The 26,200-nt window shown below is 35.8% G+C and overlaps 1 protein-coding gene across 1 annotated transcript in view; it reads left to right on the top strand.

The window, feature by feature from the left end:
• FGF14 (fibroblast growth factor 14) overlaps positions 1 to 26,200 on the top strand; it is a 105,286-nt gene that overhangs the window by 2,983 nt on the left and 76,103 nt on the right. Inside the window, exon 2 of the mRNA XM_026859836.1 lies at positions 5,748 to 5,851. Within this exon, the coding sequence (XP_026715637.1) occupies positions 5,748 to 5,851 (104 nt within the window). The remainder of the gene's footprint in view (positions 1 to 5,747; positions 5,852 to 26,200) is intronic.

Raw genomic sequence — 26,200 nt, 5'->3', positions numbered from 1 at the left:
ATGTAGTCCATACAAATTGAGTGGTTCTATTCACACCCATTTTTGTTTAAAGCTTCTTGGTAGCCTCTTTAATGTAACTTTTTGCTTCTATTTGAAGTTGAAATGAGTTTTACTAGTGGTTTTGGTCAGCTGCTATAGTGCCAGCCATTGTCCCAGCTTGCCTTAAGTTTGAGCAAAGGCTAGAGTCTGCAGAGATAGATGGCGAGATTTTTATTGTATTGCTGCGCACAAACCCTTGCATGAAAAAGGTAGAAAGATGTGACTGCTTGTAATTGCATCCCTGAATGTACTTTCATCTGCTCATGTTGGTGGTCATGCTATTAGAACCCTAAATAGACTGATGGGTTTCAGTTCATTATTGTAATTTCTTTTTATACCCTTTCCTAGTTAGCGATGCTTTGTGTCAGAGTATGAATTAGTGCACCTAGTGGTTAATGGTGCTGAGTTTCCTTAAATCACATCATCAGACCAAGGCTGTTAGCTTAAATCCTCTTGTATGTGTAGTCTATATTGTTTTTGCCAAACTCAGTCATCTGTGGAAAGAGACTTTATTACACTGCTTTTCTTCTTTAGGTGGTGTTCTCTTTTTCCTTCCTCTAATGCCTTACATTTCTGGTTTGTTTTGTGGCTTGCTTCTAGTGAAAGCAGGAATGGCTGTGGCTAAACCTGTAGGCTTGGTTACCAAGGTCCTGCTCAGCGTAGCTGTCCCTCTCTAGCTCTAATTTTCTTGGATTTTACAGCAGTTCTCAGCATTACTTGGTGTCAATGGAGCTTGCTTTAGTGTTGTCCATGAACTTCACCATTACTAATTAGGAAACTATAAAGAAATAGAAGAGCTTTCCATGTTGTGCCTGTGGTAAGAAGTGTTACATTCCCCTCTTGACCTCCTCCCCACCCAAACCAGCTCATTTTCAGGCTTTGGTCTATATTCAAATTTTGTTTCATGAATGAAGGGTAGTTTTAGTAGGACGACTAATTAATTTGTGAAACAGCCAATTTTGATTCTTTAATTTCTGAGAGTGAAACCCTGAATCTCTTAGCACTATAATCTGATTCACCTGAAGAGTGTATCTCAGCCAACAACCACTGAAAAAATTCATCATAAAGTATGATGCTTTGATGGGTGATAAAACTGACTTTTAAGACTTTAACGTTGCTATATGTGCCCCTTATGAAATTACTGTCATATTTAAAACAGATTAAAAGACCATTACTCATTTATATCCTTATTGCATAAACTGATAAATGCCAAAGTTAACATTACCCAAGCAACTTTGATTTGGCTGTGCTGTGCACATCTCGCTTAATTATACAGCAACATGCTTTTCTTCCTTCATGGCACTTGGTACCTGGTAGAGTTGCTGTTCAAGAAGTCCTGAAACCATTTAACATTCCTTTATTTTCATATTTTAATGCATGTTCCTAATGTTCTATTTCTATCTTCCAAACTGAATATGCAAGTATTAACTTTATAATGTCTTTCTAACCAAACTTTGGTTTGAAGATATTAATAATATAATCTTCACAGCACCCTTGTAAGGTAAAGGAGATAATTAGACACAAATAAAGCACATGAAGATTAAAAAACAACACCTGCAATGCTGTTAAATTTGGATTATTGAATGTTAAATTTACATTACTGAACTGAAATATTTGCAGTCTGATTTTTGCAATGTTTTTTACTGCAGTTATTCTTCAAAGAATTACACAGGCATTTAGTCATCTATTTCAATCACCTTTGGGAGTTAGGTAAGCCTGTTTCTCCCATCAGTATAAACTTAGTGACAGGATCAATGCCATCAGTATAAACTTAGTGACAGGATCAATGGAGACCATGTTCAGACATGCTAAAAAGTACATTTTAATTACGTCTTTTATTCATCAGGCAGGTAGAATGGATTTGCTCCATAAGAAATGAATGGATGGATTTCTGAATATCAACCTCCCTGCACTCATTGCCCATCTGAAAGAGACGTTCTGATGGAGTTGTCATTTTTGCCTGTAGGCCTGCAGATGGATATAAATTAAAGAAATAGTTGCCTTGATCTGATTGCAGATTTGGTGCTGAGGGAAATTTTGTTAACTGACACCAGGGCAGTGCATATACAGAACAGATAGCAAGTTTATAAGCTTTAAGCAATTGGTCTCTAGCAAGCTTCTGGAGAAAAACAATGATCTTTAATGACAATTTTCTTGTAGCTACAAGTCAGTTGTACCTATTCACAAGGATACAGAAATACCTGATTTCAGGCATTTCAGATTTCAAGTTAATATATTGTGATGATATTACATTAAAAAAAAAAGGAAAGAGAACTGCAGTGGGTTTGTGTTTTGCTCAAGGAAAGAGTTACTGCTTATCAAAGAGTGGACTTTAACTTTAGCTAAAACTTCTGGAGAATTAGAATCCCAGTCAAATTTGTTTCTGCAAATCCCCTCCACGACACCTAAACCAATAATTTTTATTATGACTGCTGTTCCTGTTAACTGCCCCATCCCCATTTTCTTATCTTGTGTGTGTTAGGAATAGGTTTACAGATTTAGGAAAAGAAAGAACAATGATTTGCTTTACAGTCATGGTTAAGATGGAATACAAAGCAGAGCTAAGGATTTCCCTGATGTTCCCACATCTTATTTACAGTTGCATTTGCCAGGCTTTATACTCAAGTGGGCAGCATAGGAGCACTGAGCACCAGGCAGAATTATATTTCCTGGGCTGTTGCAGGGTGCTCCCTCTTTCAACTCATTTGTAGACTCACTGGGCTGGGTTTAGGTACTTATAGATGCTCAGGGACCTCACTTAGTTTTGGATCACTGTCTTAAAGACAGGGGGAAGCTGGCAACATGGTTCTTTTTCATATGCCCCTCAGGCAAGAGCATAGCTTTGGCTGTGCAGACCTGAAATGCAAACAAACTGGAAGGATTTCTGCTTTTCTCAAGGCAGGTTCTTATTAGAGTGGGGATAGCACAGGTGAATCCTAGGAAGGTTTGAAATGTGTAACTGGGCACGTAAGTCCTGCTCAGTAAAGAGTACTGCACAGCCACATTCTGGAGGAAATCAAATTTCCTTTGGCCAACTTCAGAGCATGTAAAAAACACCTGCTGTGCCTTACTGGTGCATGTTTTGCTGACCTCAGTGTGAAGCACATCATTGCTGAGCGTTTATCAATCAATAATTGAATGTAGACTGTCCTGCCTCATTTCACCCAAGTCTGAAAGATTTTTGTGGAAGTTACTGAATATTCTGTATGTGCAGAATCACAGCGTTTCAGACCTCACTCTAAAATTTTATGGTCTTAGACTAATTACAGGAACTCTTATATATAATCTCCAATTAAAAGTCAGTGGCAGTAAAAGATACATTATGTGCCCTCCTCAGTGCTTTCTAAATTCACCAGCAACTATAGACTGCTCTAGTAATTTTATAGGTTGCATTTCACCACTGCCACGTTACAGGCCTTCAATTCTCCTTCAATGGTGTTTGGTGTTTTGTGTTTGGTTTTTTTCTTCCTAGCTTTGCTGCTTTATTTTTATTGGTAATACAGCAAATTATATATATGTTCCAGAAGTTTTGACTGAACCACTATGATTTGGAGTTATTTTTCATTAGCAGTTTTCCATGGCTGACTTGTCTTTTGTGTTCACCTCTTTATACAAGTCTTTTTCCTTCCTGATGTCCCCTCAGTTGTTGCTGCCCTGCCTCTAACATGGTGTTTATATCCAGGTTTCCTCCTGGAATTTATTTTCTTCTCAAAAAACCCAAACTTAACTGCCATCTGAAACCCAGTTTTGCTGTGACAGACTCCCCCTTCATCACCCACAATAGTGTTTTTTCTGGTTTTGACATTGTTTCATTTGAGGGTAATGGCTGATTGGTTTTTTAACTTCCAAATTATATTGAACATTTGAAAACCCACAAGTCATGCAGTGTCTAGCCTATATACTCTTAGGATGTCTTGTCTGTGAGTGCCATATTTCACTGGGTTATGTTTATCTTGTACAGATCAGAGAGGGAACCTTGTCTGTACCCAGTATTTTTCCAGTTAAAAACCCAGTAAGATCCTAGCCTGATAGAGACTTTTGGAAACTATATAAATGAAAATGCTGTATATTTGGCCTAATTCTTGCCTGATGTCATCTTTTCTATTCTTCTTTGTAAACCCATAGAGTATTTTTTGTTCTTCCAGAGCTCTTTTGAATGTACTTTTCTTTCTACAGCTGTGGGAAATGCTCTGCTCCAACAATTCCTAGCTTTATACTGGCTTTATGCTTTCCTAAAATGAACTTACACTATGTATTCTTTTTCTTTGTAACAATGTTGAAGGAAAAGTTGTTTGTTGGCTTTTTTTTCCCATCCGCTTATACCTTTAAATTCTAGTACTCAACCTACTTTTTTTCTCAGTTGTAAAGATTTGATCATCTTCATCATAAAAGATCTGTGGCTTTGTGTCCTTTGACCAACCAGGAGTTTTCACACCTTGAGAAAATGTACTTATCCTCTGCATTTACATGACCCTTTTTCTCTTGATTTGGGCTCTACTCCTGGCATTCTGATTACAGATAGCCTCATAGGGTACACTTTCTGATCACACCTATGGATGTCCTTCCTAAATTTGGAGGAACTCACTGCAAGTGTTACTGTGTTCCTGAGACCTGGCTTGGTGGAACCATGGTCCTCGCTGCTGTGTTGAACACACAAGTTGTGCTTTTGGTACTGATCCAAGGACTTGTGAATCCTTGATTCATCCACAGTGGAAAAATGCTTAACATGGACTCTAGCTTATCCAGATCTTTTCTTCAAAGACTGTCTGATGTGTGCTTTGCATCTGATTTCCTAGTATCAGTCAGTAAACTTAGTTTGTTAGGTGTGTGCTGGCAAGTTTTAGAAGAAGAATTGGTCTGTGTCTCCTACTTACATCATTTTTTCTTCTGTTGTTTTGTGATGAGGCTGGTAAACTCCCACTCTTCACACTGCTCTTTTTTAGACACTAATCAAAGCTGTGGCGGGTTTTGTCATTACAGAGTTATACACCATTGCTAGGGTATCTGCTGTTAGCTGTTTCTTTAATTTATTAGAATTTCATTCTTTGAGCATGTTCTATATTCAGCTCAATAGCATTTATGCACATTTAGAGTCAAACACATATTTCAGTGCTTTTCTGACCTAGAATAAGACTCTGCTGTTATCTGAGATCTGTGTACTACTGCTTATATCAAATATATCATTAACAAAAGCAAACTAATTTTGATTTGAAGTAACAGACCCCCTTAAAGTAATCTTTAATGAGAGCATATCTTAGTCCAAAACCATAAAAATGCGCAAGAAAATAAAAAGATACTTGCCAGAATCAGAGATACAAATTTTCTGCAGCATATCTCGCAAGTATTACCCTTATGCTCAGTCTACATTGATGAAGGAACTGTTGGGCTCTATGATTCTTTTCAGACTGCCTGAGATACTCGTGTCAGCAGTGCTGCATAAATGATTGCAGTCCAGTCTGCTATGCTTTGTATTCGCTAGTTAACACTCTGCCAAACACTGAACTATCGCAAGACTTATTGCTAGATAAATACTTAGGCTTTAATTTTAAGGATAAGCTTTACTAAAAGCAAGATTTTCTGAATTAGTTAAATTTTAAAATCAGAGAAAATTATACAAGGAATAGTTTTCTTTCTTTTTACTAATTATGTTATTGGAATATTTTAATAACCATAGTATATTCATATCTGGTCATGTTTTTTCTTCACAGCGTTATTCAACCTTATACCAGTGGGACTTCGAGTTGTTGCTATCCAGGGTGTAAAGACTGGGTTGTATATTGCCCTAAATGGTGAAGGTTTCCTCTACACATCAGTAAGTACCTTTCTGAACTCTGTTTAAGAGGCACAGATGAAGTTGAAATCTACACAGGGATGAGACACATATTCACTTTTAGGAAGTTCTATCACATCTATATATGTGTGTATATATAGTACACACACCTGTGTACCCCTATATATATATGCAGCATATCTATAAATGGGATACAGCAGAAATTACTGTGTACTATTTATGAAAGTCTGCATGATAGCGGTCCTTAAAAAATGTTCTATAGAGCTCTTTTTCTGGTAGGCTATACTGGTAGTGTGCAGTACACCACAGAGATTATTATTTTCAATTATTTTCTCCAGAATTTTTAAATAAAGACCAGCAGTTATTTTATTAATGACTTGTTGATCAGAGCCCAAAAGCTGTTCTAACAGTTACTTTTATTGACAAGACTTGCAAGTGTAACTTCCATCTAAAACGTCATGAACAGCCTTACAGTTTATCACTTTAATCTTGTAACTGTGTGCTTAGCATCATTCATGTTTTTGTTTCAGTTATCAGGAAAGTAAAGAGTTCTGTGGGGGACTATATCTTTGTAAAATGATCAAAATTTGAGAAAAAATCTTTTGAGTCACAAAGAAGACTGCTGATAAAGTGGTGGGAAAGTCATCAGATTGTTTAAAATATTCAAAATTATTTGATGGTAATCAGTGTGTTGTTGTGAATATAAAAATCCTCATTTTTGTGTAAATTTAGTGTCTTAACCTCCTTTGAAAGGCAAACAGACTTTAATATGAACAGGCAGTTCTGTCAGGTATTAACAAGGTAGCTTAAAGGATTTTTCATTACTATGTTTTTATTGCTATGTTGAATTTATTTACATAGAGCTTTTTCCATTTTTTATGCCACATAGTTCTTAATTCCCCACTGAGCTACAATATACTACTTTGTTTTCAATGTCCATTGAAAGGAAATTGGATAGATTAAGTTTCTGGTGCCCTGAGGGAAAGTATTCTGTTTGTTTCAAATATACAATTGTCTTGGAAAAGCTAATTAGGAAGAAAAAAATGGAACTAATCTTGAATGTCAATGTCAGGACAAAGAGAAAATTCCTCTTCATAAAATGGTTGCTGGAAACTCCATCAGTATGATGATAAGAAATACTTACTTTTTTTCATTTAAAATAAAAAATTCTATCACAGGAATGCATGCAATATTTGCTGTCAGAAGGAAAAAAACTAGAGGCAAACACCTAGAGCTATTAGACAAAATGCACTGCTGGCTTCCCAGTTCCATCACTTTATGTGGGGAGTTCATTTCAGTATGATGGCATGAACAGTGCTGTTTTAATGTGTTGGTACACTTAAGAGTACATTCTTGCCCAGCACTGTTTCTGAAGTGAGTTCTCAGTCCTTCAGAAAGAAATATAAACTTCAGAAAATGTCCCAGTTTCCTGATGGGTAATTCTGCACAGGGAGAGACCCTATATGAACAAATTCTGGCAGATGCTGTGTTTATGTATTATTCTAGTAACGGTTCAAGTTAAATGAATGATGTCATTTGGGTAACGGAAAGGAGTGGAAAGTACAAGGCAAAATAAGAAGAGATGCCTAGATCCAAACTTTGAATAGAAGTGAATCCAACCCTTAAAACATCCTTAGGCTTAGTAAGATATTTCGGTGATGCCAGTGGGAATCTGAATCGCTTTCTTTCTCTATCTTTAGAGCAACGCAGATTACTTAGGTTGTGATCAGTCTCATGGATATAAATAACAGATTATGTATAAGGAAAACATAATGCATGTGTTTAACTTTTGTAAGATTGCTTATTCTTCATTGCCACAAATGGCAAGATTTTTGGACTTGATATACTTGATATACATTATTTCATATATGTCTGTAGTTATTGGCAACGTGTTAAGTACTTCTGAATTTTGTTCTGTGAATGTTGTTGTTAATGTACTTCACTTAAAAATTTCTTGGGAGAGTGTCTCAATCTGTCACTTTACCTTGCACAATGTAAGGAAACGAGTGTTTTTGGAAGGTACTGCTTACTCTTCATGTGGAGAATGAAGTGGCCCCATTAAGTGACAAAGATGGGACACGTTAGAAAGCTCAGTAGAAGCCTTTAGTTTTGGTACATTTCCAAAATTATTTTCAACTTACACTTTTGTCAAGTTGAAAAGTAGTAACATTTGGTAATCTAATGCAAATTTAAAGGTAGTGATTTCAAAACATCAGTGCTGTAATACAGGTTTGATTATTTCATATTAATGTGTTGAAAACATTGACAATACATTTTTGTCTTAGTAATTGCCTGCTTTCAGCTTAGCAACTAATGCATTTGGAAATAAGAAGACAAAGCATCAGAGAGAAGTCTCTCTTCTCCCTGAGGATCAAGATGAAGAAATACTGCGTGCAGAAGATTTTAAACACTGTCATTTGTAGAAAAATAATTTTAACCAATCACTTTCTATTACTGTCTTGTTCGTGGATTTTTTTTACTCTTTGTCACAGTTGTGTATCTGTTGCACCTAAATGCAAAAGTTGCATATTGCATATCATATATGGCTTTCCCTTGGCTATTCAGGGGAGGATGGGAGAAAAAAGTTTTCTGTTTCATATGCCAACTGTCATCACTAAAAAAGTGCCACATAATGGCAATGTTAGTTAAAATTTACATATATTTAGATATATTACCAATTTCTGATAAACATTTTTAAAAAAAGGAAGCTTGCACTATAGACTAAGTAGCATTTATAGTCAAAGCGAAGACCAAATTCCTGTATAGTCCTTCTCTGCAGAATGCTTCAGCGTCCCTTTTTCCATTCACAGTATATGAAACCCATAGCTTGTGAGAATATCCTGTGTGTTGATGTCTCTCTTAGAGACTGAAGGCCCCAACTCAATTAGTTTTATCATAAGCTTCACCTGATGTTGACTAATTAAGAAACAGCACTGACAGGAAGGGTATTATGTGTGATCCTGCTTTTTCTGATATGAAGTGTTTGGTAAGAGGAAAATGAAGATACAGTGACAGACCAGTTTTACATATAGATTATTAAATGCAGATTTGACAAGAGCCTTTTCACATTCAGGTTTTTTTCTAACACTTCTAAGGGTTAGCCCACTTAGAGACTATCCACTGAGCTCATATTTTTTAAGTTTTGGCTTATTGCATTCAACTTTATTTCTGTGTGTGTATGTATACATATACTTATATATGTATATATACATCTCCAGTCATAGTTAGGATATATTTCTTTAGTGACAGCTTCCCAATTCTAGGTGTATGTTAGTGAGCAGTGAGAATTATAAAACTGAGTTGAAATTTATTTTAGATGGATGAATGAACTGTGAATAATTCAGTATTTATAACTGACTTCATCACTGTGTGTTGGAGAAGCTGGATTTTTCCACAAAGAGCCATCTCAGTTACTAGCAGGATTGTGGTGTAATAGTTACGGACTTAATATGTTAAAATCCAAAAATATGTCTTACTCCTATCTCATCTTTGGAAAGGACGTGCAAGAGGAGGTTTTATTTCCAGGGTTCCTGTCAAAACCAAAAGGAGTAGAACTGGCTCCATGCACTGAAAAAAAGAACACAGCCACAGGGATTCTCTGTGGGGAACAGGTATTGCCTGCAGCAGGAGGATGGCAGTGCAGTAGACGGCAGAGGCTTTTTTTGGATTTGATGCTAATGATTTTGGTCAACTCACTTTGCAAAAGATTCGTTGGTTCAACTTTCAGGGGGACTGCAGCTTCATGTTCTGCTTCTAGGATTTTCTGCTCTCATAACAGGATGAACTCAGAGGTAAAACTTATATTATTAGTCCATTTTATTATTCCTATTTTTCTAAGGTGAGAATATGAGAGTCTTCTTGGATTATATCAATTAATTTATCTCGCGAATTACTTGATGTATCTGGGAGGGTTTGGTAGGGCTGTTGATTTGGTGTTTTTTTTTCATCTTAGGAGCAGTTTAGCTGGGTGTTACCAACATTTGGTGACTACCAGAGTAAGAGAAAAGGGAAGAACTAAAACATAGAAAGGAAAAAAATTCTAAATCTAAAATACCTTTACTTGCTTATGCTTTCTTCTTCATGTTTCCTTTTTAACCATTTTTTCTGCCAGTCTTCACTGTGACCTAAGATTTGGACAAAACCAGAAAAGGAAGAGTATGTCTGTGATATTGTCAGCAGCAGATATTAAAGTCATAACAATCCCCTGCATGATTTCTGAGGAAGGCTGATGAACTACAGAGTTTCTTTAAAAGATGACTGAACCTTCAGGGCCAGGTCTGAACTGCCTGGTCACCTCTTTCAGCATGGTGCCTGGCTGGAGTTGTGAGCTGTGCCTCCAGAATTCCTCTTCTGGGTATGGGGCAGTGACAACCCACTGCGAGGGTGTGGAGAGTAATGGAGAGACATAGCGGCATTTCTGAGAGGTCTTACCAGTTTTTTATCAATTATTTCAGAATCAGGAATGGCACACTACTCACTTTACAGAATAATCTTCTTGTAAGATGAGAGTTTGCGTTTGATCTGCCATGGTATGTAGTACAGAGGGTGTTGGAAAGGTGTTGGTTGGGTAGTGTTTCTGCAACAGTAAGATGTCAGTCTGTGTTACAGCCTTCATGAATGAGAGAAAACATCAATATCTGTTACTGGGAAGTGTATTTGTTATATTACTCTGGCAACTCTCACCTAAAAGAAAAGCCTTTGAGGGTTTCTCCTGACATTTCAGCAGCTTCCCAGTGCTGGTGTTTCCACCAGTTCTTTAAGCCCACGTAATTGACCTGTCTGAGGGGAACAAAATTCAGCCTCAAGGAATAAGATAGGAGCACAGGCAGTACAGCCTGCAAAGGAGTGAGAACTGAAGTAATCCGTATTTCTAGTATCTAAATCAAAATCAAACAAAATATAAGTTTCTGGTAGCTTTTCATAGAGCCTCTCTTTGAGTTTTGGAATAACAGCGCTTAGCATGTGCAGTACTTTGAAGGTTCAAAGGTGCATAAAACCTCATAATAAACAGAACAGAAGGAAGTTTAAATTAGGCAAAAGCAAAGAGCAAATGCAACATTTAAAAATTCATATTTTTTACAAGTATAATCAAAAAGAGGTTAACGTGACACCGAGAGAACATTTTTCGGTTGATTTTGTGTTACCACAGTGCAACAATGGTTGCCCTAGCTTTTGTCAGAAATTATTCCCCATTTTGCAAGATACTGTAGAAATAGAAATATATCTGTTTAAAGAGATGTGGACAAATATGAGCTTGCTCTATAATTTTAAAGAGGTAGGCTTTTGTTTAGTAGTTAGAATTATCCTGAATAATAGAATAGTGTAAATCTTGTTGCTCTTGAAGTATCTGTGGTTTTGTTAATGTAAGCACATCAGAGTGGAGTGGCTCCTTTAATAATATTGTGATCAATAGGAAACATGATTTTCTTATGTCATGACTTTCTTTCTTATGCTTTAGGGTCTCAACCTGCTCCCACGCTCTTATCTCCCAGCATACACTTTACTAAGACAGGGATAGGAACTGAGTTCACTTGTCATTATCTGTGTCTTTGAACTGCTCTGACACACTTTGGAGAGAGGAAAATGGGTGAATTTAATTATTTGAAAACCACAGCTTCTAATAAAGACTTTTGAAAAATAGTTATGTTAACAGCGATATTTTTAAGAGTGTAAATGCATAGACCTTATGCAAGCTCCATCAACTAATTTTAAGGGCTTACTACTAAAGTGCTTTCTTATGTATGAATACCTTCTTTGCATAGCCCGTTATCTTTTATTCTATTTGGTATCAGTTGGAAGGTGACCTATATTTGCTTTATATAACAAAAGTTTGTTTGAGAAGGGAGCAAATAGCTCATTTCAGGGCTGTGTTTCTCTCTAAGTTCAACTGCGTTGCTCAAAAGGTAAACAAGTTCAGCATGTTCCAGAAGTAGTTGAAATACACTGACAGGGAGGAAAACATCTGCATAGTTTATGCTTATTTATATCTGTGTTTGGAGGTAGATAATTTGTCTTTCAAATTGCCTGCCAAAAATAAATACAGAAAATTGCTAATGTATTTATTTATTCTATGGTGGCACTTAAGGAACAACTGGTAACATAGCCCTGCTGTATTGTACAAAACAGTGCCAGATGTCCCTGCTACAGAGTATAGTAGAAAAAGAGTATAAAAGACATCCTATCTCTATGGCTTTTTTTCAGTGGGTTAGGTTTTCAGTACATTTTTTGATTGAATGTTTTTTGACACACAAGATAAGGGAAAAAGGAGGCATGCACAGATACATGAGAGTTTTATGGGGCGGGAGAGAAGTGAGGAGGAAAGAGGTGAATGGAATGAGTCTGACATGAGGAGGCTGTGATAAGCCGGGATTTAAGAAAGTGGAGAAGTAGCACAGTTGAGCAGAACAGAAGAAAGCCCTATGATGATATCATCATTGTAGACATGTTTATGATGAGAGCACAATTGGTCGAGTCTGATGCTTGAATTTGTTACTACCTCTCTGAGTCTTTCACACACAGAAGTGGCTACTATTTGAACTACAGTTCATAAATAATACTAGTTAAAGAAAGATACTACTTTAAATACACAAAAATATAATTAGTACTATAAAGATACACTATTTTACTGTGGCTTCTTAATCTGTGGCAGCTCTTTTACCCTCCTGCCATTTAAATGCTATACTGAGGGTAATAACAGAATTTGACTCAAAACTTGCAGTGGTGATTCTTGCCACTTAAACCAAATATGTGTGTCCTGTTTTGTTCATTAATGTCCATGGCATCCTAGACAGGATTTAGCTGAAATTTTTTATCTATAAGAAACACTTTCATATTTACGTAAAATATTTATTTCCTTTCCCGCATTTATCTCACATATGCACGTGCAAAAAAAAAAAATCTCTTGATATATGTGTTCTCTTTCTCTAAGATTACAGAAATGTACATAAATGTACATAAATGCATCAAGGTTAAAAAGCTGTTCTTCCAAACTTCCTGTCAAAGCATGGAAGATCACAGAGTTTAGCAGCGGCAGTTGGGTATTTTTCAACTAATAATTGTATGACAAGGAATAGTAACTGTAGGTAGGTATGCCAAAACGAGGTAATCTAATCTCATGCTTCAGGAAGTAAAATGATTGCCACAGGGATCAAGAGGAATGCTTTCCTCAATATATGGCATTGTTTACTGTAGCTGCACTGAAGGAGGTTTGCCTCTGAACTATTGTGCAATGGTCACAGCCAAAGTCTCAGCACAGGCTTCATGGACCAGCAGATTAATCTGCTCTGTCAAATTTCTACTTATGGCAATTTCGTCTCTCCTGGTAACCTCCTTGTATTTATGTTTGTTTTGTTGTATAAATACAACTATATTTTTCTGGACGTTTTTTATTCTCAATTTAGCTGTTCTCAGATATTTGGGGTTGTCTGTAATCCTAAATATTGAATGCTGTCTCAGTGTGTATTGTAGAGTCTTCCAACGCCCCTCTTGTCTTCTATTCTTTTACTTCCCTCGTAATTGTCACTGCACAAGCAAAAAGATCATGTTTGAAATTTTCTGTTCATTATGGTTTCATCTTATTCATTGCATTGAAGTGTGAAAAGTAGCTACCAAAGATTTAAGACCTCTCAAATTTTAGACAATTATAAAAAACTTCTCCAAAACAAAACTCTACTTTCTTTCCATTATTGGGTAATGAATATTCAAAATATAGAAGACAGTTGTAGATGGATTTTATGGTAAGTTTAAATCCCTGTCATAATAAGTTTGATTCTTATGAAGTAAAGAACACTTCTCACTGCATCTTCAAGATTTCTAGGTAAGAAACAAAAATTAATTCTGTGTGAAGTAGAACAACTATTAAACACATGTGGTGCTGTCTGTCACTGCTGTAACTGCATAGTTAATGGACCTTCTGTTATTCACAGGGCTCTTTCCAAAATATATATGGCTAGATACCACAATAGATAAACAGAGATTAACTGTGAACTTTTTCTGAAAAAAAAGTAGCTCTGGTGGGCTGAAGAATGGCTTTAGTCAGGCAAAAATGTGCTTTCGTTATGCAAGAAAAGTTTAGTATTATCTTGCAGAAATGAAAGCTAAATGCATATTTTGTTAATTTTTAACTAACTGGAATATTCAATTTAAATTCCATAATATTAACATAAAAGAGGAAAATGTTGTATTTACCTATGTAATTAAAGAAAATTGTGCAAGCATCCTATAACTTCAGGGAGCTTGGTAAAGCACCCTACATATCCTATAATAAGATGGCGTGGGCTCAAGAAGTGAGAACTTATCATTGTACTTTTGCAACACAATTCTGTATGATGTGTGGTCCTTAAGATTGAGCTGCAAAAGAAGGACAGTGCATTTAACATGTTATTGTAGTGTGCAACCCTACATAATAGGGCTTTGTATAAAAGATATGTTTCTATAAATACAAAATGTTGAAAAATGCCACAGCAGTCTTCACCACTTATTTGCAACGCAATAGCCATAGATGTCTTCTGTATTAGTGTTATATATGTTAATGACTGATTTATACATAATATCCATTACATTTTTGGAACAAAACAGTTTTCATATTATACTTGGGGGTTTTTTTGGTTTGTTTTTTTTTGGGGTGGGGGGTGTCTTGTTTTACCTTGCTGTTGCACACATTTATTTTCTTATTGCAGCATATTCATTTTTTTTCACTTGAATAGGCAAGTGTGTATCTAAGATTAGTGAATGATGGTTAGTGATAAATTTGTATCCCCTGTAATCTTCCCATATGCCAAGTGCCCCTGTGGAAAAATTTGGGATGTTTTAGTTTCTTCCTCCTTGGTGAAGCAGCTTTAGCTGTGGGCTGGATCCTGCATGGAAACTTGACCATCTGGGCAGGCCTATAGAAATGCTGATTCTGCATGTCCTGACTAATGACCCCTTACCCTGGCCTCTGGCTTGTTGGCAGAGTCTTTTAATCTCGGAGCAGCCCTAGGGTGTTCATGGTCCCCTGTCTTATGTGTGTGTGTTTTGGGGGGCGCTGCTTCCACCAGATTTTCCCTGTTGGATTTTCTGTGGCCAGGAACTAGATATGTGTGACAGTCTATGGGTGAATGTGTCCACATAAGCAACTACATTCATCTCTGAAGCCTTCTTATTCCCATGGGACTAAACCTCTCTGAAAGGATAACGCAAGACTACTTTATTTTTTCCTTTTAGCTAAATTGGCAGTTAACTATTTGCCAATTATAGTTAATTTACATTGTAAATGAGTGTGTTAGGACTGATTTTTAGGTTTCTATACCAAACTGGCTAGGAAAGCAAGCATCCAGTACATAGTTGTAGCAAACATCAAGTCTTCATCTAGCTCTTGGTTTCTCATATGAAATCCCTCAATCCTTCACTTTCTCTGCTGACAATTTTCCCTAACAGTGATGCTTGGCATATTTCCATGGGTAGTCATATATGCTCATTAAGACAAGTATCATAGACATTGCAACCTACTTTTGGCATTTTTCTTTGCAGAGTGTGACTCTTTCCTGCCTTCTCAACTTTCCCCCATTTGGGACACTATTCAGTAACAGTAACCAGAGAGGCAGTTTTAGCTGGAGACAGGTGGATACAGACCTCCAGGAGAAACGTATGAGGTTCATGTGTCTTGTTACTCGACCAAGCACTAGATGTGGTGTGGCATCAGAACAACACCTAGCAATGGTGGGGCCTTTTCTACCCATAGCTTAGTGTAATCGCATGCATCTTTAATGAATTAAAAGTTCCAGTTTCAAATTTGTGAAATACTGTCTGGATATTGAAGGGGTCCAAAATTCTCAGAAGTACTGAGTATTGGCCTAATTCTGATGCTAATTACAATCGTTGATCTCATAGGTAACAGGGTTGGCATAACAGCACTTTCAAAAATCCTTCATGCAAGGGTTAAACTGGAGAGGTTTATGGTGCAATGTTTATTCAACATATTCTGTTCACTGTCAGATGAGAAGCTCTTTTGACTGATTCCTGTTGACTTGACAAGGATTCTTGTTTTTTCGCAGACTACAAATACAGCCTTGGGGACATACTGTCTCTCCTCGAGGGTGTCACGAAAGGAATCATTAAATCTGTAGAAAATCAGCAGTCAAACCTGAATCTTGCACTAAAAACGTTGGAGTAGGAGTGAGTAGACAAACTCACCCCATCGTGTTTGAATTTAGTTGTGATCGTTCTCTACATTTTGTTCTCCTGACATATTTGTCACTAAACATTTTGTAATAAAAAGTGACATGATGCCACTACCTGACAAAACATGAATGCCTGGACTTAATATGCAGGATCTGCAGGAAAACCCTGTACTTTCAGTAAGTGAAACAAAAAGCTGAAGACTTAATTCCTTCTGTGCACCTTTGGATTTCTTTTTCCAATAGTACATCATGTTGTGGATAGCTTTGGCTTATTAACAGGATGATAAAATTTTTTAGCATTGCCAGACGTTTACATTATATTACTTAATCTTTAGTATGATTGTGGCTGCAAAGCTGAAAACAAAGTGTTTCAATATGAAAATGAAATACCAGTACTTTGTGGCTCTGCAGATGTACATAGCTAAAGACCTGGAGTTTTCCACAAAAGAGATGTGATTGCCTGATTCACCATGGAATTGTTTACTTATTGCAGAATTGCCTGATGGCTGGTGAATTTTAGAAAGATAGGGAAAGGGTTTTATACCACAGGCACAAAACAAAATATAGCCAACATTTCAAAAGCATAATATGTTTTCTTTTTATATCCCTCTTGGCCAGCATCTGACTTCCGTGTTGTGACTGATGTCCCCTAAGCAGTTACACCCTGTCACATTGCCATTCAGGCTATAGGCCAAAACAGCACAGTCCAGATCATCAGGAAAGAGAATAATATTATGAAAAGATCTACCCCTAAAAGTATCTTAAACAATCTTAAGAATAGTTAATATATAAGATTTTTTTAAGCTGTTTTCCAAGTACTGTTACTATTTCTCCCACCAGTGTTTGACACTGTTGTCTGAGTATGGCCTTATTTTAAAAAAAATAAGGGTTTAACTCATAAAATTTTAATTAAAAAGTATACCTGCCTGTGATTAACCATATTCTACAATCCTGTTGGTATTTTTTTCTTTATCCTAGAATGGATGTTCCCTGCCAAGGAAAGAGCAAGGGGTATGTTACTGCAATAATGTGAGAATAGACTGGTCAAAAAAAGAGCAAAGTATAATTAATCAAGAATAATCTGGAAACACTATCTCTGTAAATTATGGATGTTCTCAGGGAGATATGAACTGAAAAATGTATTCTCAAAGAACTCAGTCACAGGTGTAATTTCATACTTTCACAAGAATTACTTTTCTTTTTATAATGGCATAGAATAATTTTTGTATTTGGTAGGAATTTTCCCATTCGTTCCAGTGGGACCTGGAGCTATTGAGCTACACTTCAGTAAGTACCAGAAGGTTTTGGATAAGTGTAAGCATCATTCTCATTCAGCTTCTTCTTGAACAAAGTGTAGCAGGGAGAATCCCTCTGTTTAATTCAACATGTGAATAATGTTAGTAAAAAAGTATGTTTGATTTCAACTTGCATACCTTGTGCTTTTTTCCCCCCTTCTGTTTTCTGGAGAACCACTGTTAAGGTTTAGGGTAAGATAACAAGATAACATTTCTTTTTCAACACTTGCATTGCTCATGAGGAGGACTGAGCTCACTATTTTCTTCTTGACATTTGGAGATCAGGAGTGTGCCCTTGTCTCTTCATTTTCAAGTATCTATTGGCACTAGCAGCAAAGGAGATGAAGGAATCGACCCTTCAGGCATTGGAAGTGACAATTTCAGAAGCATCAGCTGAGGCAATTCTATCACCCATTTAGCATTCATTTGAGCATTGAAGGTGGCTGAAGAATAGCGGCTGAAAACAGAATAAGAGATAAAATTGATATTTCCCCTTAATACTTAAAGAAATTTCACTGCATCTTTGACAGGTGACAGCATCCTGCCCTGTGCTACACTACTCAGAACTGTGAAAACCACTTTTCTTCAATTGACATGATTAGAGTAGAAGATAGATCAGCTGATTTTTGATTTTAAAAGATTATTGTATGGAGGTGCACGTTCTATAGATGGCATGTGAGGAATACAGAGATAGTGTCTAACTACGGTGTCCAACTCACAGCTTTGGATGTATGACACTGAGAAAGAAGGATGCAGAAGAAAGGATTAGGACTTGGATTACATGATTGACAGGTAGATCATAGTAGGTTCACTTTAAACTTTGCCAATCATATGAAAACAGTCTCATTAGTAAATTTTGCCTGAAATTACTCAAGGTAAAAATAGCCTCACTTGAAATTGTTGGGATTACCTGTTAGGAAATGTGGAGACACTGGTCATGTCAGATGCAGACAAAATGCAAAGTTAAGACAAAAGTCCTTTTATTCTGGCAGATCACAGATTTTGTTAGCTGTGAAAAGGCATGTTCAGTTTCATTCATCTGTAGATACACTGAACTCAGAAATATAGCATGGAGTTCTGCAGCCCTGGCCTTAAAAATAAATACACCATAAGCTTATGACTTCAGTAGACATATTTTTGTGTGAGCCTACAGTGATAGAAAATTCTTGTACAGATTTCTGGAATGAAACATTAGTCATGAAAATGTGAATAAAACATTGGTAGATTGTTTAACTCAAAAGACACAAAAGAAGTCCATGAGTATAACTGTTAACTTATGGTATTACTGAATAAAGGAATGATGAGTAACAGTTGTGATACTGTAGCTGTTCACAACACTGATTCCTCAGTGTTAATGGGAGCAGAGGAAAGTTGACTGTGCTCAAGTGTCACCTGAGTCACCAAATTAAGTGTTTTTTCAAAAAGTTTAATTGTACCTAATACAAGGTAAAGTGAAAGACACTACTTATCCTAATAAATATTGTCTGTTGTCTACATTAATGGAATTTAACCAGACTATTGCAAAATTAGTAGCAAATACTAGAAAATTTTGTTGCTTGGTTAATGGTTTTGCAGTGCAAAAATTAAAAATGAAACCTCGTGAAAATTAAAATACTTTTATTTAAGATATTAATGAAAAAATAAAAATATTTTGAACTACATATTTTAAAATTATCCAAGTAAAAACTTTACTTAATTTCCTGAAATAATGCCTCAAAATTTTTTTTCAAGACCTTGAAATTTGTTTTTATTTAGGCTTGGGCAAAATTCTGAGATCTTTCTCGAATTTTTAGTCAAAATTCTAGAAAATCACAAGAAAATAACAATATAAATACAAAATCATTTAATAACACCCCTGTTGCTTATATGTATTATGGGCTGTGTTAGTATATACCTCCTACACACAAATAAAAGTAATGTAACTTATACATAAAGATGTCATTTAATCACAAGCATTAAAGTAAAAAAAAAGAAACAAAAAAAAGAAACAACAAACCCACAAAACTATTTTGGGAGTGAGCGTATTGTCAATTAACACAGCTTGAATAATCCAAATTATTATCCAGTTTTGAACTGGTGTGTTTTGGAGATTTAGAGTATTACTTTCGTGCTTCTATCAATAAAAGGGGAGTGATAATCAAATCAGTAAGTATTGCATTGTAAAGTATGTAGCAGTAACTTTATAAAAAAATCAGAGAAAATTAGACAATTGTTTTGCCCTCTTAGTTATTACCATCTGTTGGTAATGTCTAATCAGGCTGGGTGGTATTTTTGTAAAAGAAAAGGGCTTCAGAAGTTCAGTAAATATGTTTGTGCATATGTGATATTTTTTTCTTCAAAAAGATGAAACATCCTTTTTTCTTCGCATTTTTCCATTCAGCAAAGCAACAAATGTTGAAAAATGTCCGCATCTATTTTCTCTGTTTTGTCAAGTCCTGTTTGTTAAAGTAGTGTTGTTCTCTTTTCCTTTATCTCTGGATGGAAGAAGGAATTTTATTTGCCATTTCATGGCCTGCTGCTTTTTCTAAAGGTTTCCAACTCAATTCCCCTCACTGGTAAACAGCAGGGGTTCTCCAGCTCGTGCTTAAGATTGTTAGTAGTATCTTTCTGTTAATGTCAAATTGATATCGCTCTGTGATTGGAATGACCTGGAAAGCAAGCTCTGCTGGATAAGCCCTTATTAAGGTGACATATTGTTCCTTTATTCTGAAGTAAATATCTACTTCCAACTGTATAAACCTCATCAAATATATAAATAGACTCATTTGTTTATTCTACAGTACGAATAGGTAAAACAGGTAGACATAAAAATAAGCAAATCTTTTCATTAACAGATTTTTCTTTGCCGTATGCATTCTAAACATCAGCGTTAAACCATTGACAGGAAGGCAGGTTTTTCTAGGACAGGTTATTAAAAGGATAATCATATTATGCTAATTAAAGAATATGCCAAGGATTTCTCACACACATCAGCAGTTTCATACTTTTGGGTAGCATCAATGAGGGGGGAACTCTGCTGCTTGCATCAAAAAAAGCTTTGTGAGACCAGAGCCTAAGCAGTGCTAACAAATACCCATAATACCATGACAGAAACATCTTACCTTACTTTGTTAATGGCTTCCACCTGAGGACCTGACATGCAGGAATGAATGTAGCTTTGTAACTCCCATATATGTTGTGTAAGAAGGCCAGTAAGCTTTCTTGTGTTTCTTTAAAAAAAAAAAAAATCTAAATAAAAATAATTAGGAAGCTGTTTAATTGAGAAGACTTTAATTGACCGTGGTAGCAGAAGTATATATCAAGTGTTAAGTATATAGCAAAGATTTGAGGTATGTGAAAATGTAACAGTAGAAGCTAGTCAGTACAGAGCCCCTAGTTCATACTCTCTGCTGTTTTTAAACTGGGCTCTGACAGCATTAGAAAGCAGGTACTTGAATTTCTCATTGTTTTTTTGAATTTAAAAGTCATGCTAAATTAATCATATCACCATAGTATGTGGCTTGAATGTAGTCACAAAGCCTTCTGTCACCTGGAAAACCTCTACTAAAGTGATTGACATAGATTCAAATGGTTTGAGATAACTTTACAGTAGAATGAATTTAACAAAACTGAAATTCCTTTTACAGCAAGCCTGTGTGTAGATTGCAGTGTGAAATATCCTAATTCCTGCCACCAAACCGTGGCAAAATTGCATTGTGCCTCCACATCCTGTCTCCAGAAATGTCTCTTAAGTAGATTCGGTAAAAGTCCCATCTTTTTATAATTTTAACAAAATGATGAACACAGTGGCAGAATAGTGAGAAAACAAGTATGTTTTTATCATACAGTTTGTTTGCCATGGGCTAAAACCTCATGTTCAAAGTAGCTGTCTAAAATGAGCTTTTTTGCTTTTTGCTTTTTGTTTTTTTTTCCCCTTTTCTATTTCTGGTGATTGTTTCTTACCTCAAGAGTGTTTTGTTAGCTAACTGGATTAGCTGAATAATGGTATTAAGATGTAATTTCTCCCAGAATTTTATATAGAGCCACTTTATCACTGTACAGATAAAACATTCGCAACCTGATCTGGCTCATTTCATTCTGACCATGGGAATCTCCTAGCTGTGCTACAGAGTAAGACAAAGCAGCAGTACCAGGAACCAAGCTACAGCTTTTAGTATGTTTTACTGCCTCTTGGAAAAGTTTTGCTAAGTATGATTCTATTATCTTCTATATTTCACGTCTGCAGTGGAGAATAGTAAAAGAAAAGTATTATTGAACAGATCAAACATAACTGATTATTTCAGATGTCAGATTAAGCATACAAATTGAACAATCCATAATTATTACATAATCCCATAGTTTAAAAATATAAACCCCATGTTTTATGGGTAGCAATTAAGTGAAATGTGGTGAAATGATGAGCACTCCAGGCCACAATCCTGTTAATGCTGCTATTAGATTAGGCCCCTACTTTTTAAGAGCATCAAAGATGATTTAAATATAAATATCACTTAGAAAAATAGCTATGCTTTTATACAGCTTTCTCTACTTAATTAAATGATATCACTTGCAAAGTTTTTATGCTTGAAAGGCATTATGTCAATAAAATTGGACAAGGTTCTTTCTTTTTGATGAGATGTACTTAGTAGTTTCTTTTTTGTCTTAAAAGTACCATAAAAATGAAAGATATTAGGTTGAAACTGAAGGTACTCCTTTGTTTCCATTTTTTAATATTAAAATGGATTTATACCCATTTTGTACAAAAAAGCTAATATGACACCAAAACATTATTTTAGCATTAAACTACTATTTTTTTAAGATGCTGACAAATAAAATTAAGTAACATTTGTGACATCTAAAGAGACATGTCTTCTTACTTGTCAGAACTTCTGATCGTGGGGAGCTTAATACAGGTCCTTGAACGCTTTGCTTAAGTGTAGCTCACCCGTGTGGAGAGTGTATTACATGATTGCATTTACTTTGGGCTTCAGAAATGCTTCTCAACATTATTTACTTGTATCCCTGCATAATCTTTTTGGGTCATTTTTTCCACTCTCTGTATTTGCAAATGCTGCATGCCTGGCAATACAATACATGAAAATATTTCATTTTGCATCTGTCATCCCTTTCACTTTGAAAACCAGCTTCAGATGTTTTGTGGATTGTATGTAAAAAATTAGTGGTCTAGAAGACAGGATGAACATTTATTGTCCTAAAAATGGCCTGCTAGTCATGCTAGTATTAAGAAATTCAAAGCAAATATATGCCTTTTGCCAAAAAAACATTGGAGTATAGAGGAGCAAAGGGGAGTATAGGACCTGGTTTATATGTGTTTCCTTTTTTTGTCCCTACTTTGCTTAACAAATTGCTAAAAAAGTAATGAAAACAGGAACATCACCTACATTAGTCAGAAGAAAAAAGTCAACTTCAGAGCCTAATTAACAGCCTTTTATTTTGAAGAAAATGTGGGGATAAATCCATCCTGCAGTATTACTGCGGTTAAAATTACAGGTGCTTAGTGCAATGGAATATTAGGCTGCAAACAGTATGCCTGAGCGGGTCAAAAATCAGTATTATGCAAGTAGCTTATGCAAAACCCAGCAACAAATGATTTTCCAAGAAAAGTGCATGTGTAACAGATTCTGGCATCCAATTTTCTATTTTTATCCATTCCATGCTTCCTTTTCTGAAGGATACGGAGGGTACATGAAAGGTCACTATACATTTCATTCTGTGTAATCCTAAGAATGGCAGAGCCAAAGGTAACACATCCTTCTGTAACAGAATTAGCTAAATGTATATATGGAGCTAGCAAACTGTTAAGCAAAGGCATTTTGGTAAGTTTTTCCCCTTTTCCATTATGTATAATCATTTGCATTGCTGCTCAAAGGAGGACTTTTGTACCAGTTTTCAGGGAAAAGAAAAAGACTTTTCAAAGGAATGCATCAGGACATACTGTACCACTCAGCCAGTAGTGCATAGTATCATGCTGACTACTTTAATAAAGTTTTTGTAGTAAAAATTTCCAGTTAACTTGGAAATGTAAGATGGTAATATGAATGAATGCAGTTTTCTAATGCCCATCTCTGAGTGTCTCAACAGGACAATTACCAGGAGGAGGTAGAAAGCAGACAAGTGCACCTGAAACCCCACATATACAAAATAGAAATTGCTGCAGAGATTGTTTTGAAATGAGAAAGACCCACATGAGTAAAAGGATACTGAATCAAATCTGTTACTGGAGGTAAATTATGTGAAAACCTGTGAATAATTATATATCATACTCTCTACTGTTGAGATCTGAAAAGTAATTCGTGACTTCAAACTAGAGTAAAGGTTTATTATGTAAACATGAATGCTATCCATAGCATAAATAGAAGCCTTATTAATATGTAATGCAGGTTTTCCTTTGTTTCTCCCTCCCTCTTTACATACTGATTTTCTACATTCAGGGGGCTGTGTTCCTTCTCCCTTGGCAAGAAGGGATTTTTGGAGGACCTTTTGTTGATGAGAGGTTTTCAAATGGATGGTTTTGTGATTTTGTTCTACTGTTTGGAATTTTTTTACATCTGAAAAGGTGGTATTTGTTCTCCTATTGGTCCTTAGCTAAGAATTAAGTGTTACATTGCCACAGTATTCATCATTTACATTATTCGCCTTCATTGCCTGTCTGCTTTCAGTTCTTCTAACGTGGTTAGAACATGCTTTTTTATCTTGAAAACGTATGTATAACTTACCTTATATCCTCCAGCAATAATTCTCTTGCATTAATTAAAAAGATGATGAGTAATCCTTAAAGATTAGTATAACTATAAATACATTAGTTTTGAAGACTTGAAACCTCTTTTCCATTGTATTTCTTTCTTAAGTGTGCTTCCAGCTTAAACTTTTTTTATGTAGAAATTAAATCAGTCAAAATATTTTTTAAGGTAAAACCTTAGAAAAAAGTTTCCTTATATATTCATGGTGTTTGCAGGTCTGCTTCAGAGATTGAAAAAACCTAGTAGACTATTTTTAGAATTTCTGATAGCATAAACTTTGGGTTCATTTAATTTAGTACTTCCATTTTAATGTGACACATGCTAATAAGGTAAGTAAGGCATTTTAGTATTTTTTAACTGTGGCATAGGGTGAAAAAGGAAAACTCCAAAGAGCAGGATTTTTTCTTTTCTTTTCATCACAAGCACTTCTTAACAAAGACATAAGTATTAACTACATACTATATTTTTCATTTAAAAGTGCAGTTAATTACAAGATAGAAATTGTATGTTAAACAGAAAGAAGCAAGTGTTTTCAAAAAAACATAGGAGATTTTTTTAGGAGGAAGTAACACTTACTATACAAGTTAATCTTACACATGTTTTGTTAATTCAGTGATTGTTTATTGATCATGATGCATGTGATAGAGCATATTATTCTCCCCTGGAATGAAAGCTGCAAGTGCTGATAGTAATACTGTGTGCCTGTCATTGGTACTGTAGTCCTTTGGCTTTCCTTCCTTCCTTCTCTCCTCCTTTGCCCAAATCAATTGTCTGTCAATTTTTTTAAACAGACCTGTAAATGGATGTCCCACTGCACCTCAAGCAGAGGCACATTAATTTCAGTGGAGCACAGTTTGGAACTATGCATCAGCCGCATCAATGTGCAAAGGGGTGAAAATGTGCACAAACAAATCGATATCCCTAATATCTTTCAAGCCCATTCTTTCAGTGCATGAATTGGAGTTGTAGGTTGATGGAGTTGGGGAAAACCTCAGTTTGGAGGCTGCTATCATGGAAAGGTGGTCACAAAAGATGGAGTGAAAACAAATGAGCTGTTGGATTCAGGAGAGCTGACAGTATTAAAAGATATAAGGTTAAGGACAAAACAGCCAAAGCCAGGACAGACCCAAAATCCCAAAGCAAGACAATTACTGTGTCTAGCTTTGAGGGATGGGATGGGATGGAATAGGAGGAGGAATTAGAACCTAGGAAACAGTATTTTTCTAGATATCATAGATAAAATATTAAAAAATATTCAATTTTTAAATATAAAAATATTAATATAGTAAGAAACAGCCCATATAAATTTTTCAGGAGGTTGTGCTGTGAAATCAGTCTCGTTGCTCTCTTTGATAGTGTAGCTCACCTAGTGGTAAGAAGAGGGCTTTGTGTATGCTATATCTTGAATTTAATAGGGTTTTTGATGTTGAGAGAACTGGTTTACATTAATCTGTACTGTAGAGGGTCAAGGAAAGCAATCAATTATTTTATATTCATCTAGGATTGGACAAGAGGTAATTAGTTTAATTGTCAGTGAAGACAATGTCAGCAAGAATTCTTTACCTGAGGTACTGGGAAAAGCTAAAAACCTATGAATCATCTCACTGGAGGTTTCTGTGAGTTAGACAAACTCTTGACAGCATGATCTAGACAGACTTGCTTCTAATTCACAGCAGGCAACTTCAGCAGGGTCTATAACCTTTCCAACCAAAACCTGTTTTCTAGTTCAACGCTTGCATGATTACTCTGATTTATGTTAGTCTATGACTCTTGGCCATTGAGAGATAACGCAATGAAATAACTACTAACTTCAGTCTTCTTTGCTTTGGATGTATTGTCATTTGGACTGCAACACTTAATCAAGCTGTCAGAACTGAAAAAGAAGTAGTTAGGGAACTGCCCATTTCAGCAAGTCTGATAATAAGATTTGAAGTTGGGCTTTTTCCTTCTAGTAAACTTCTTAATTTTAAGTGTAAGAAGTATATTGTCATTTAGGAAAGATAGGAGCCTGAATTTGAAAAAGCAGTGTCTGCTTTTATTTCTACTCAGAGCTGCACTGTTCTGAATTTTAGGTCTAATTTCACAAGCTTGATGAATTTCAGTTAGTATTTGGTTTATTTTCCATAGATTTCTTCAGGTGGCATGCATGCGCAGGCTAGTTGAATTGGTTGATAT

Source organism: Athene cunicularia, assembly GCF_003259725.1.
Source record: "Athene cunicularia isolate RWA chromosome 1 unlocalized genomic scaffold, athCun1 chr1_part1, whole genome shotgun sequence".
In the NCBI taxonomy this organism is placed as follows: Eukaryota; Metazoa; Chordata; class Aves; order Strigiformes; family Strigidae; genus Athene; species Athene cunicularia.
Note: the sequence above shows the minus strand (reverse complement) of the source record. Positions and strands in the feature narration are given on the sequence as shown.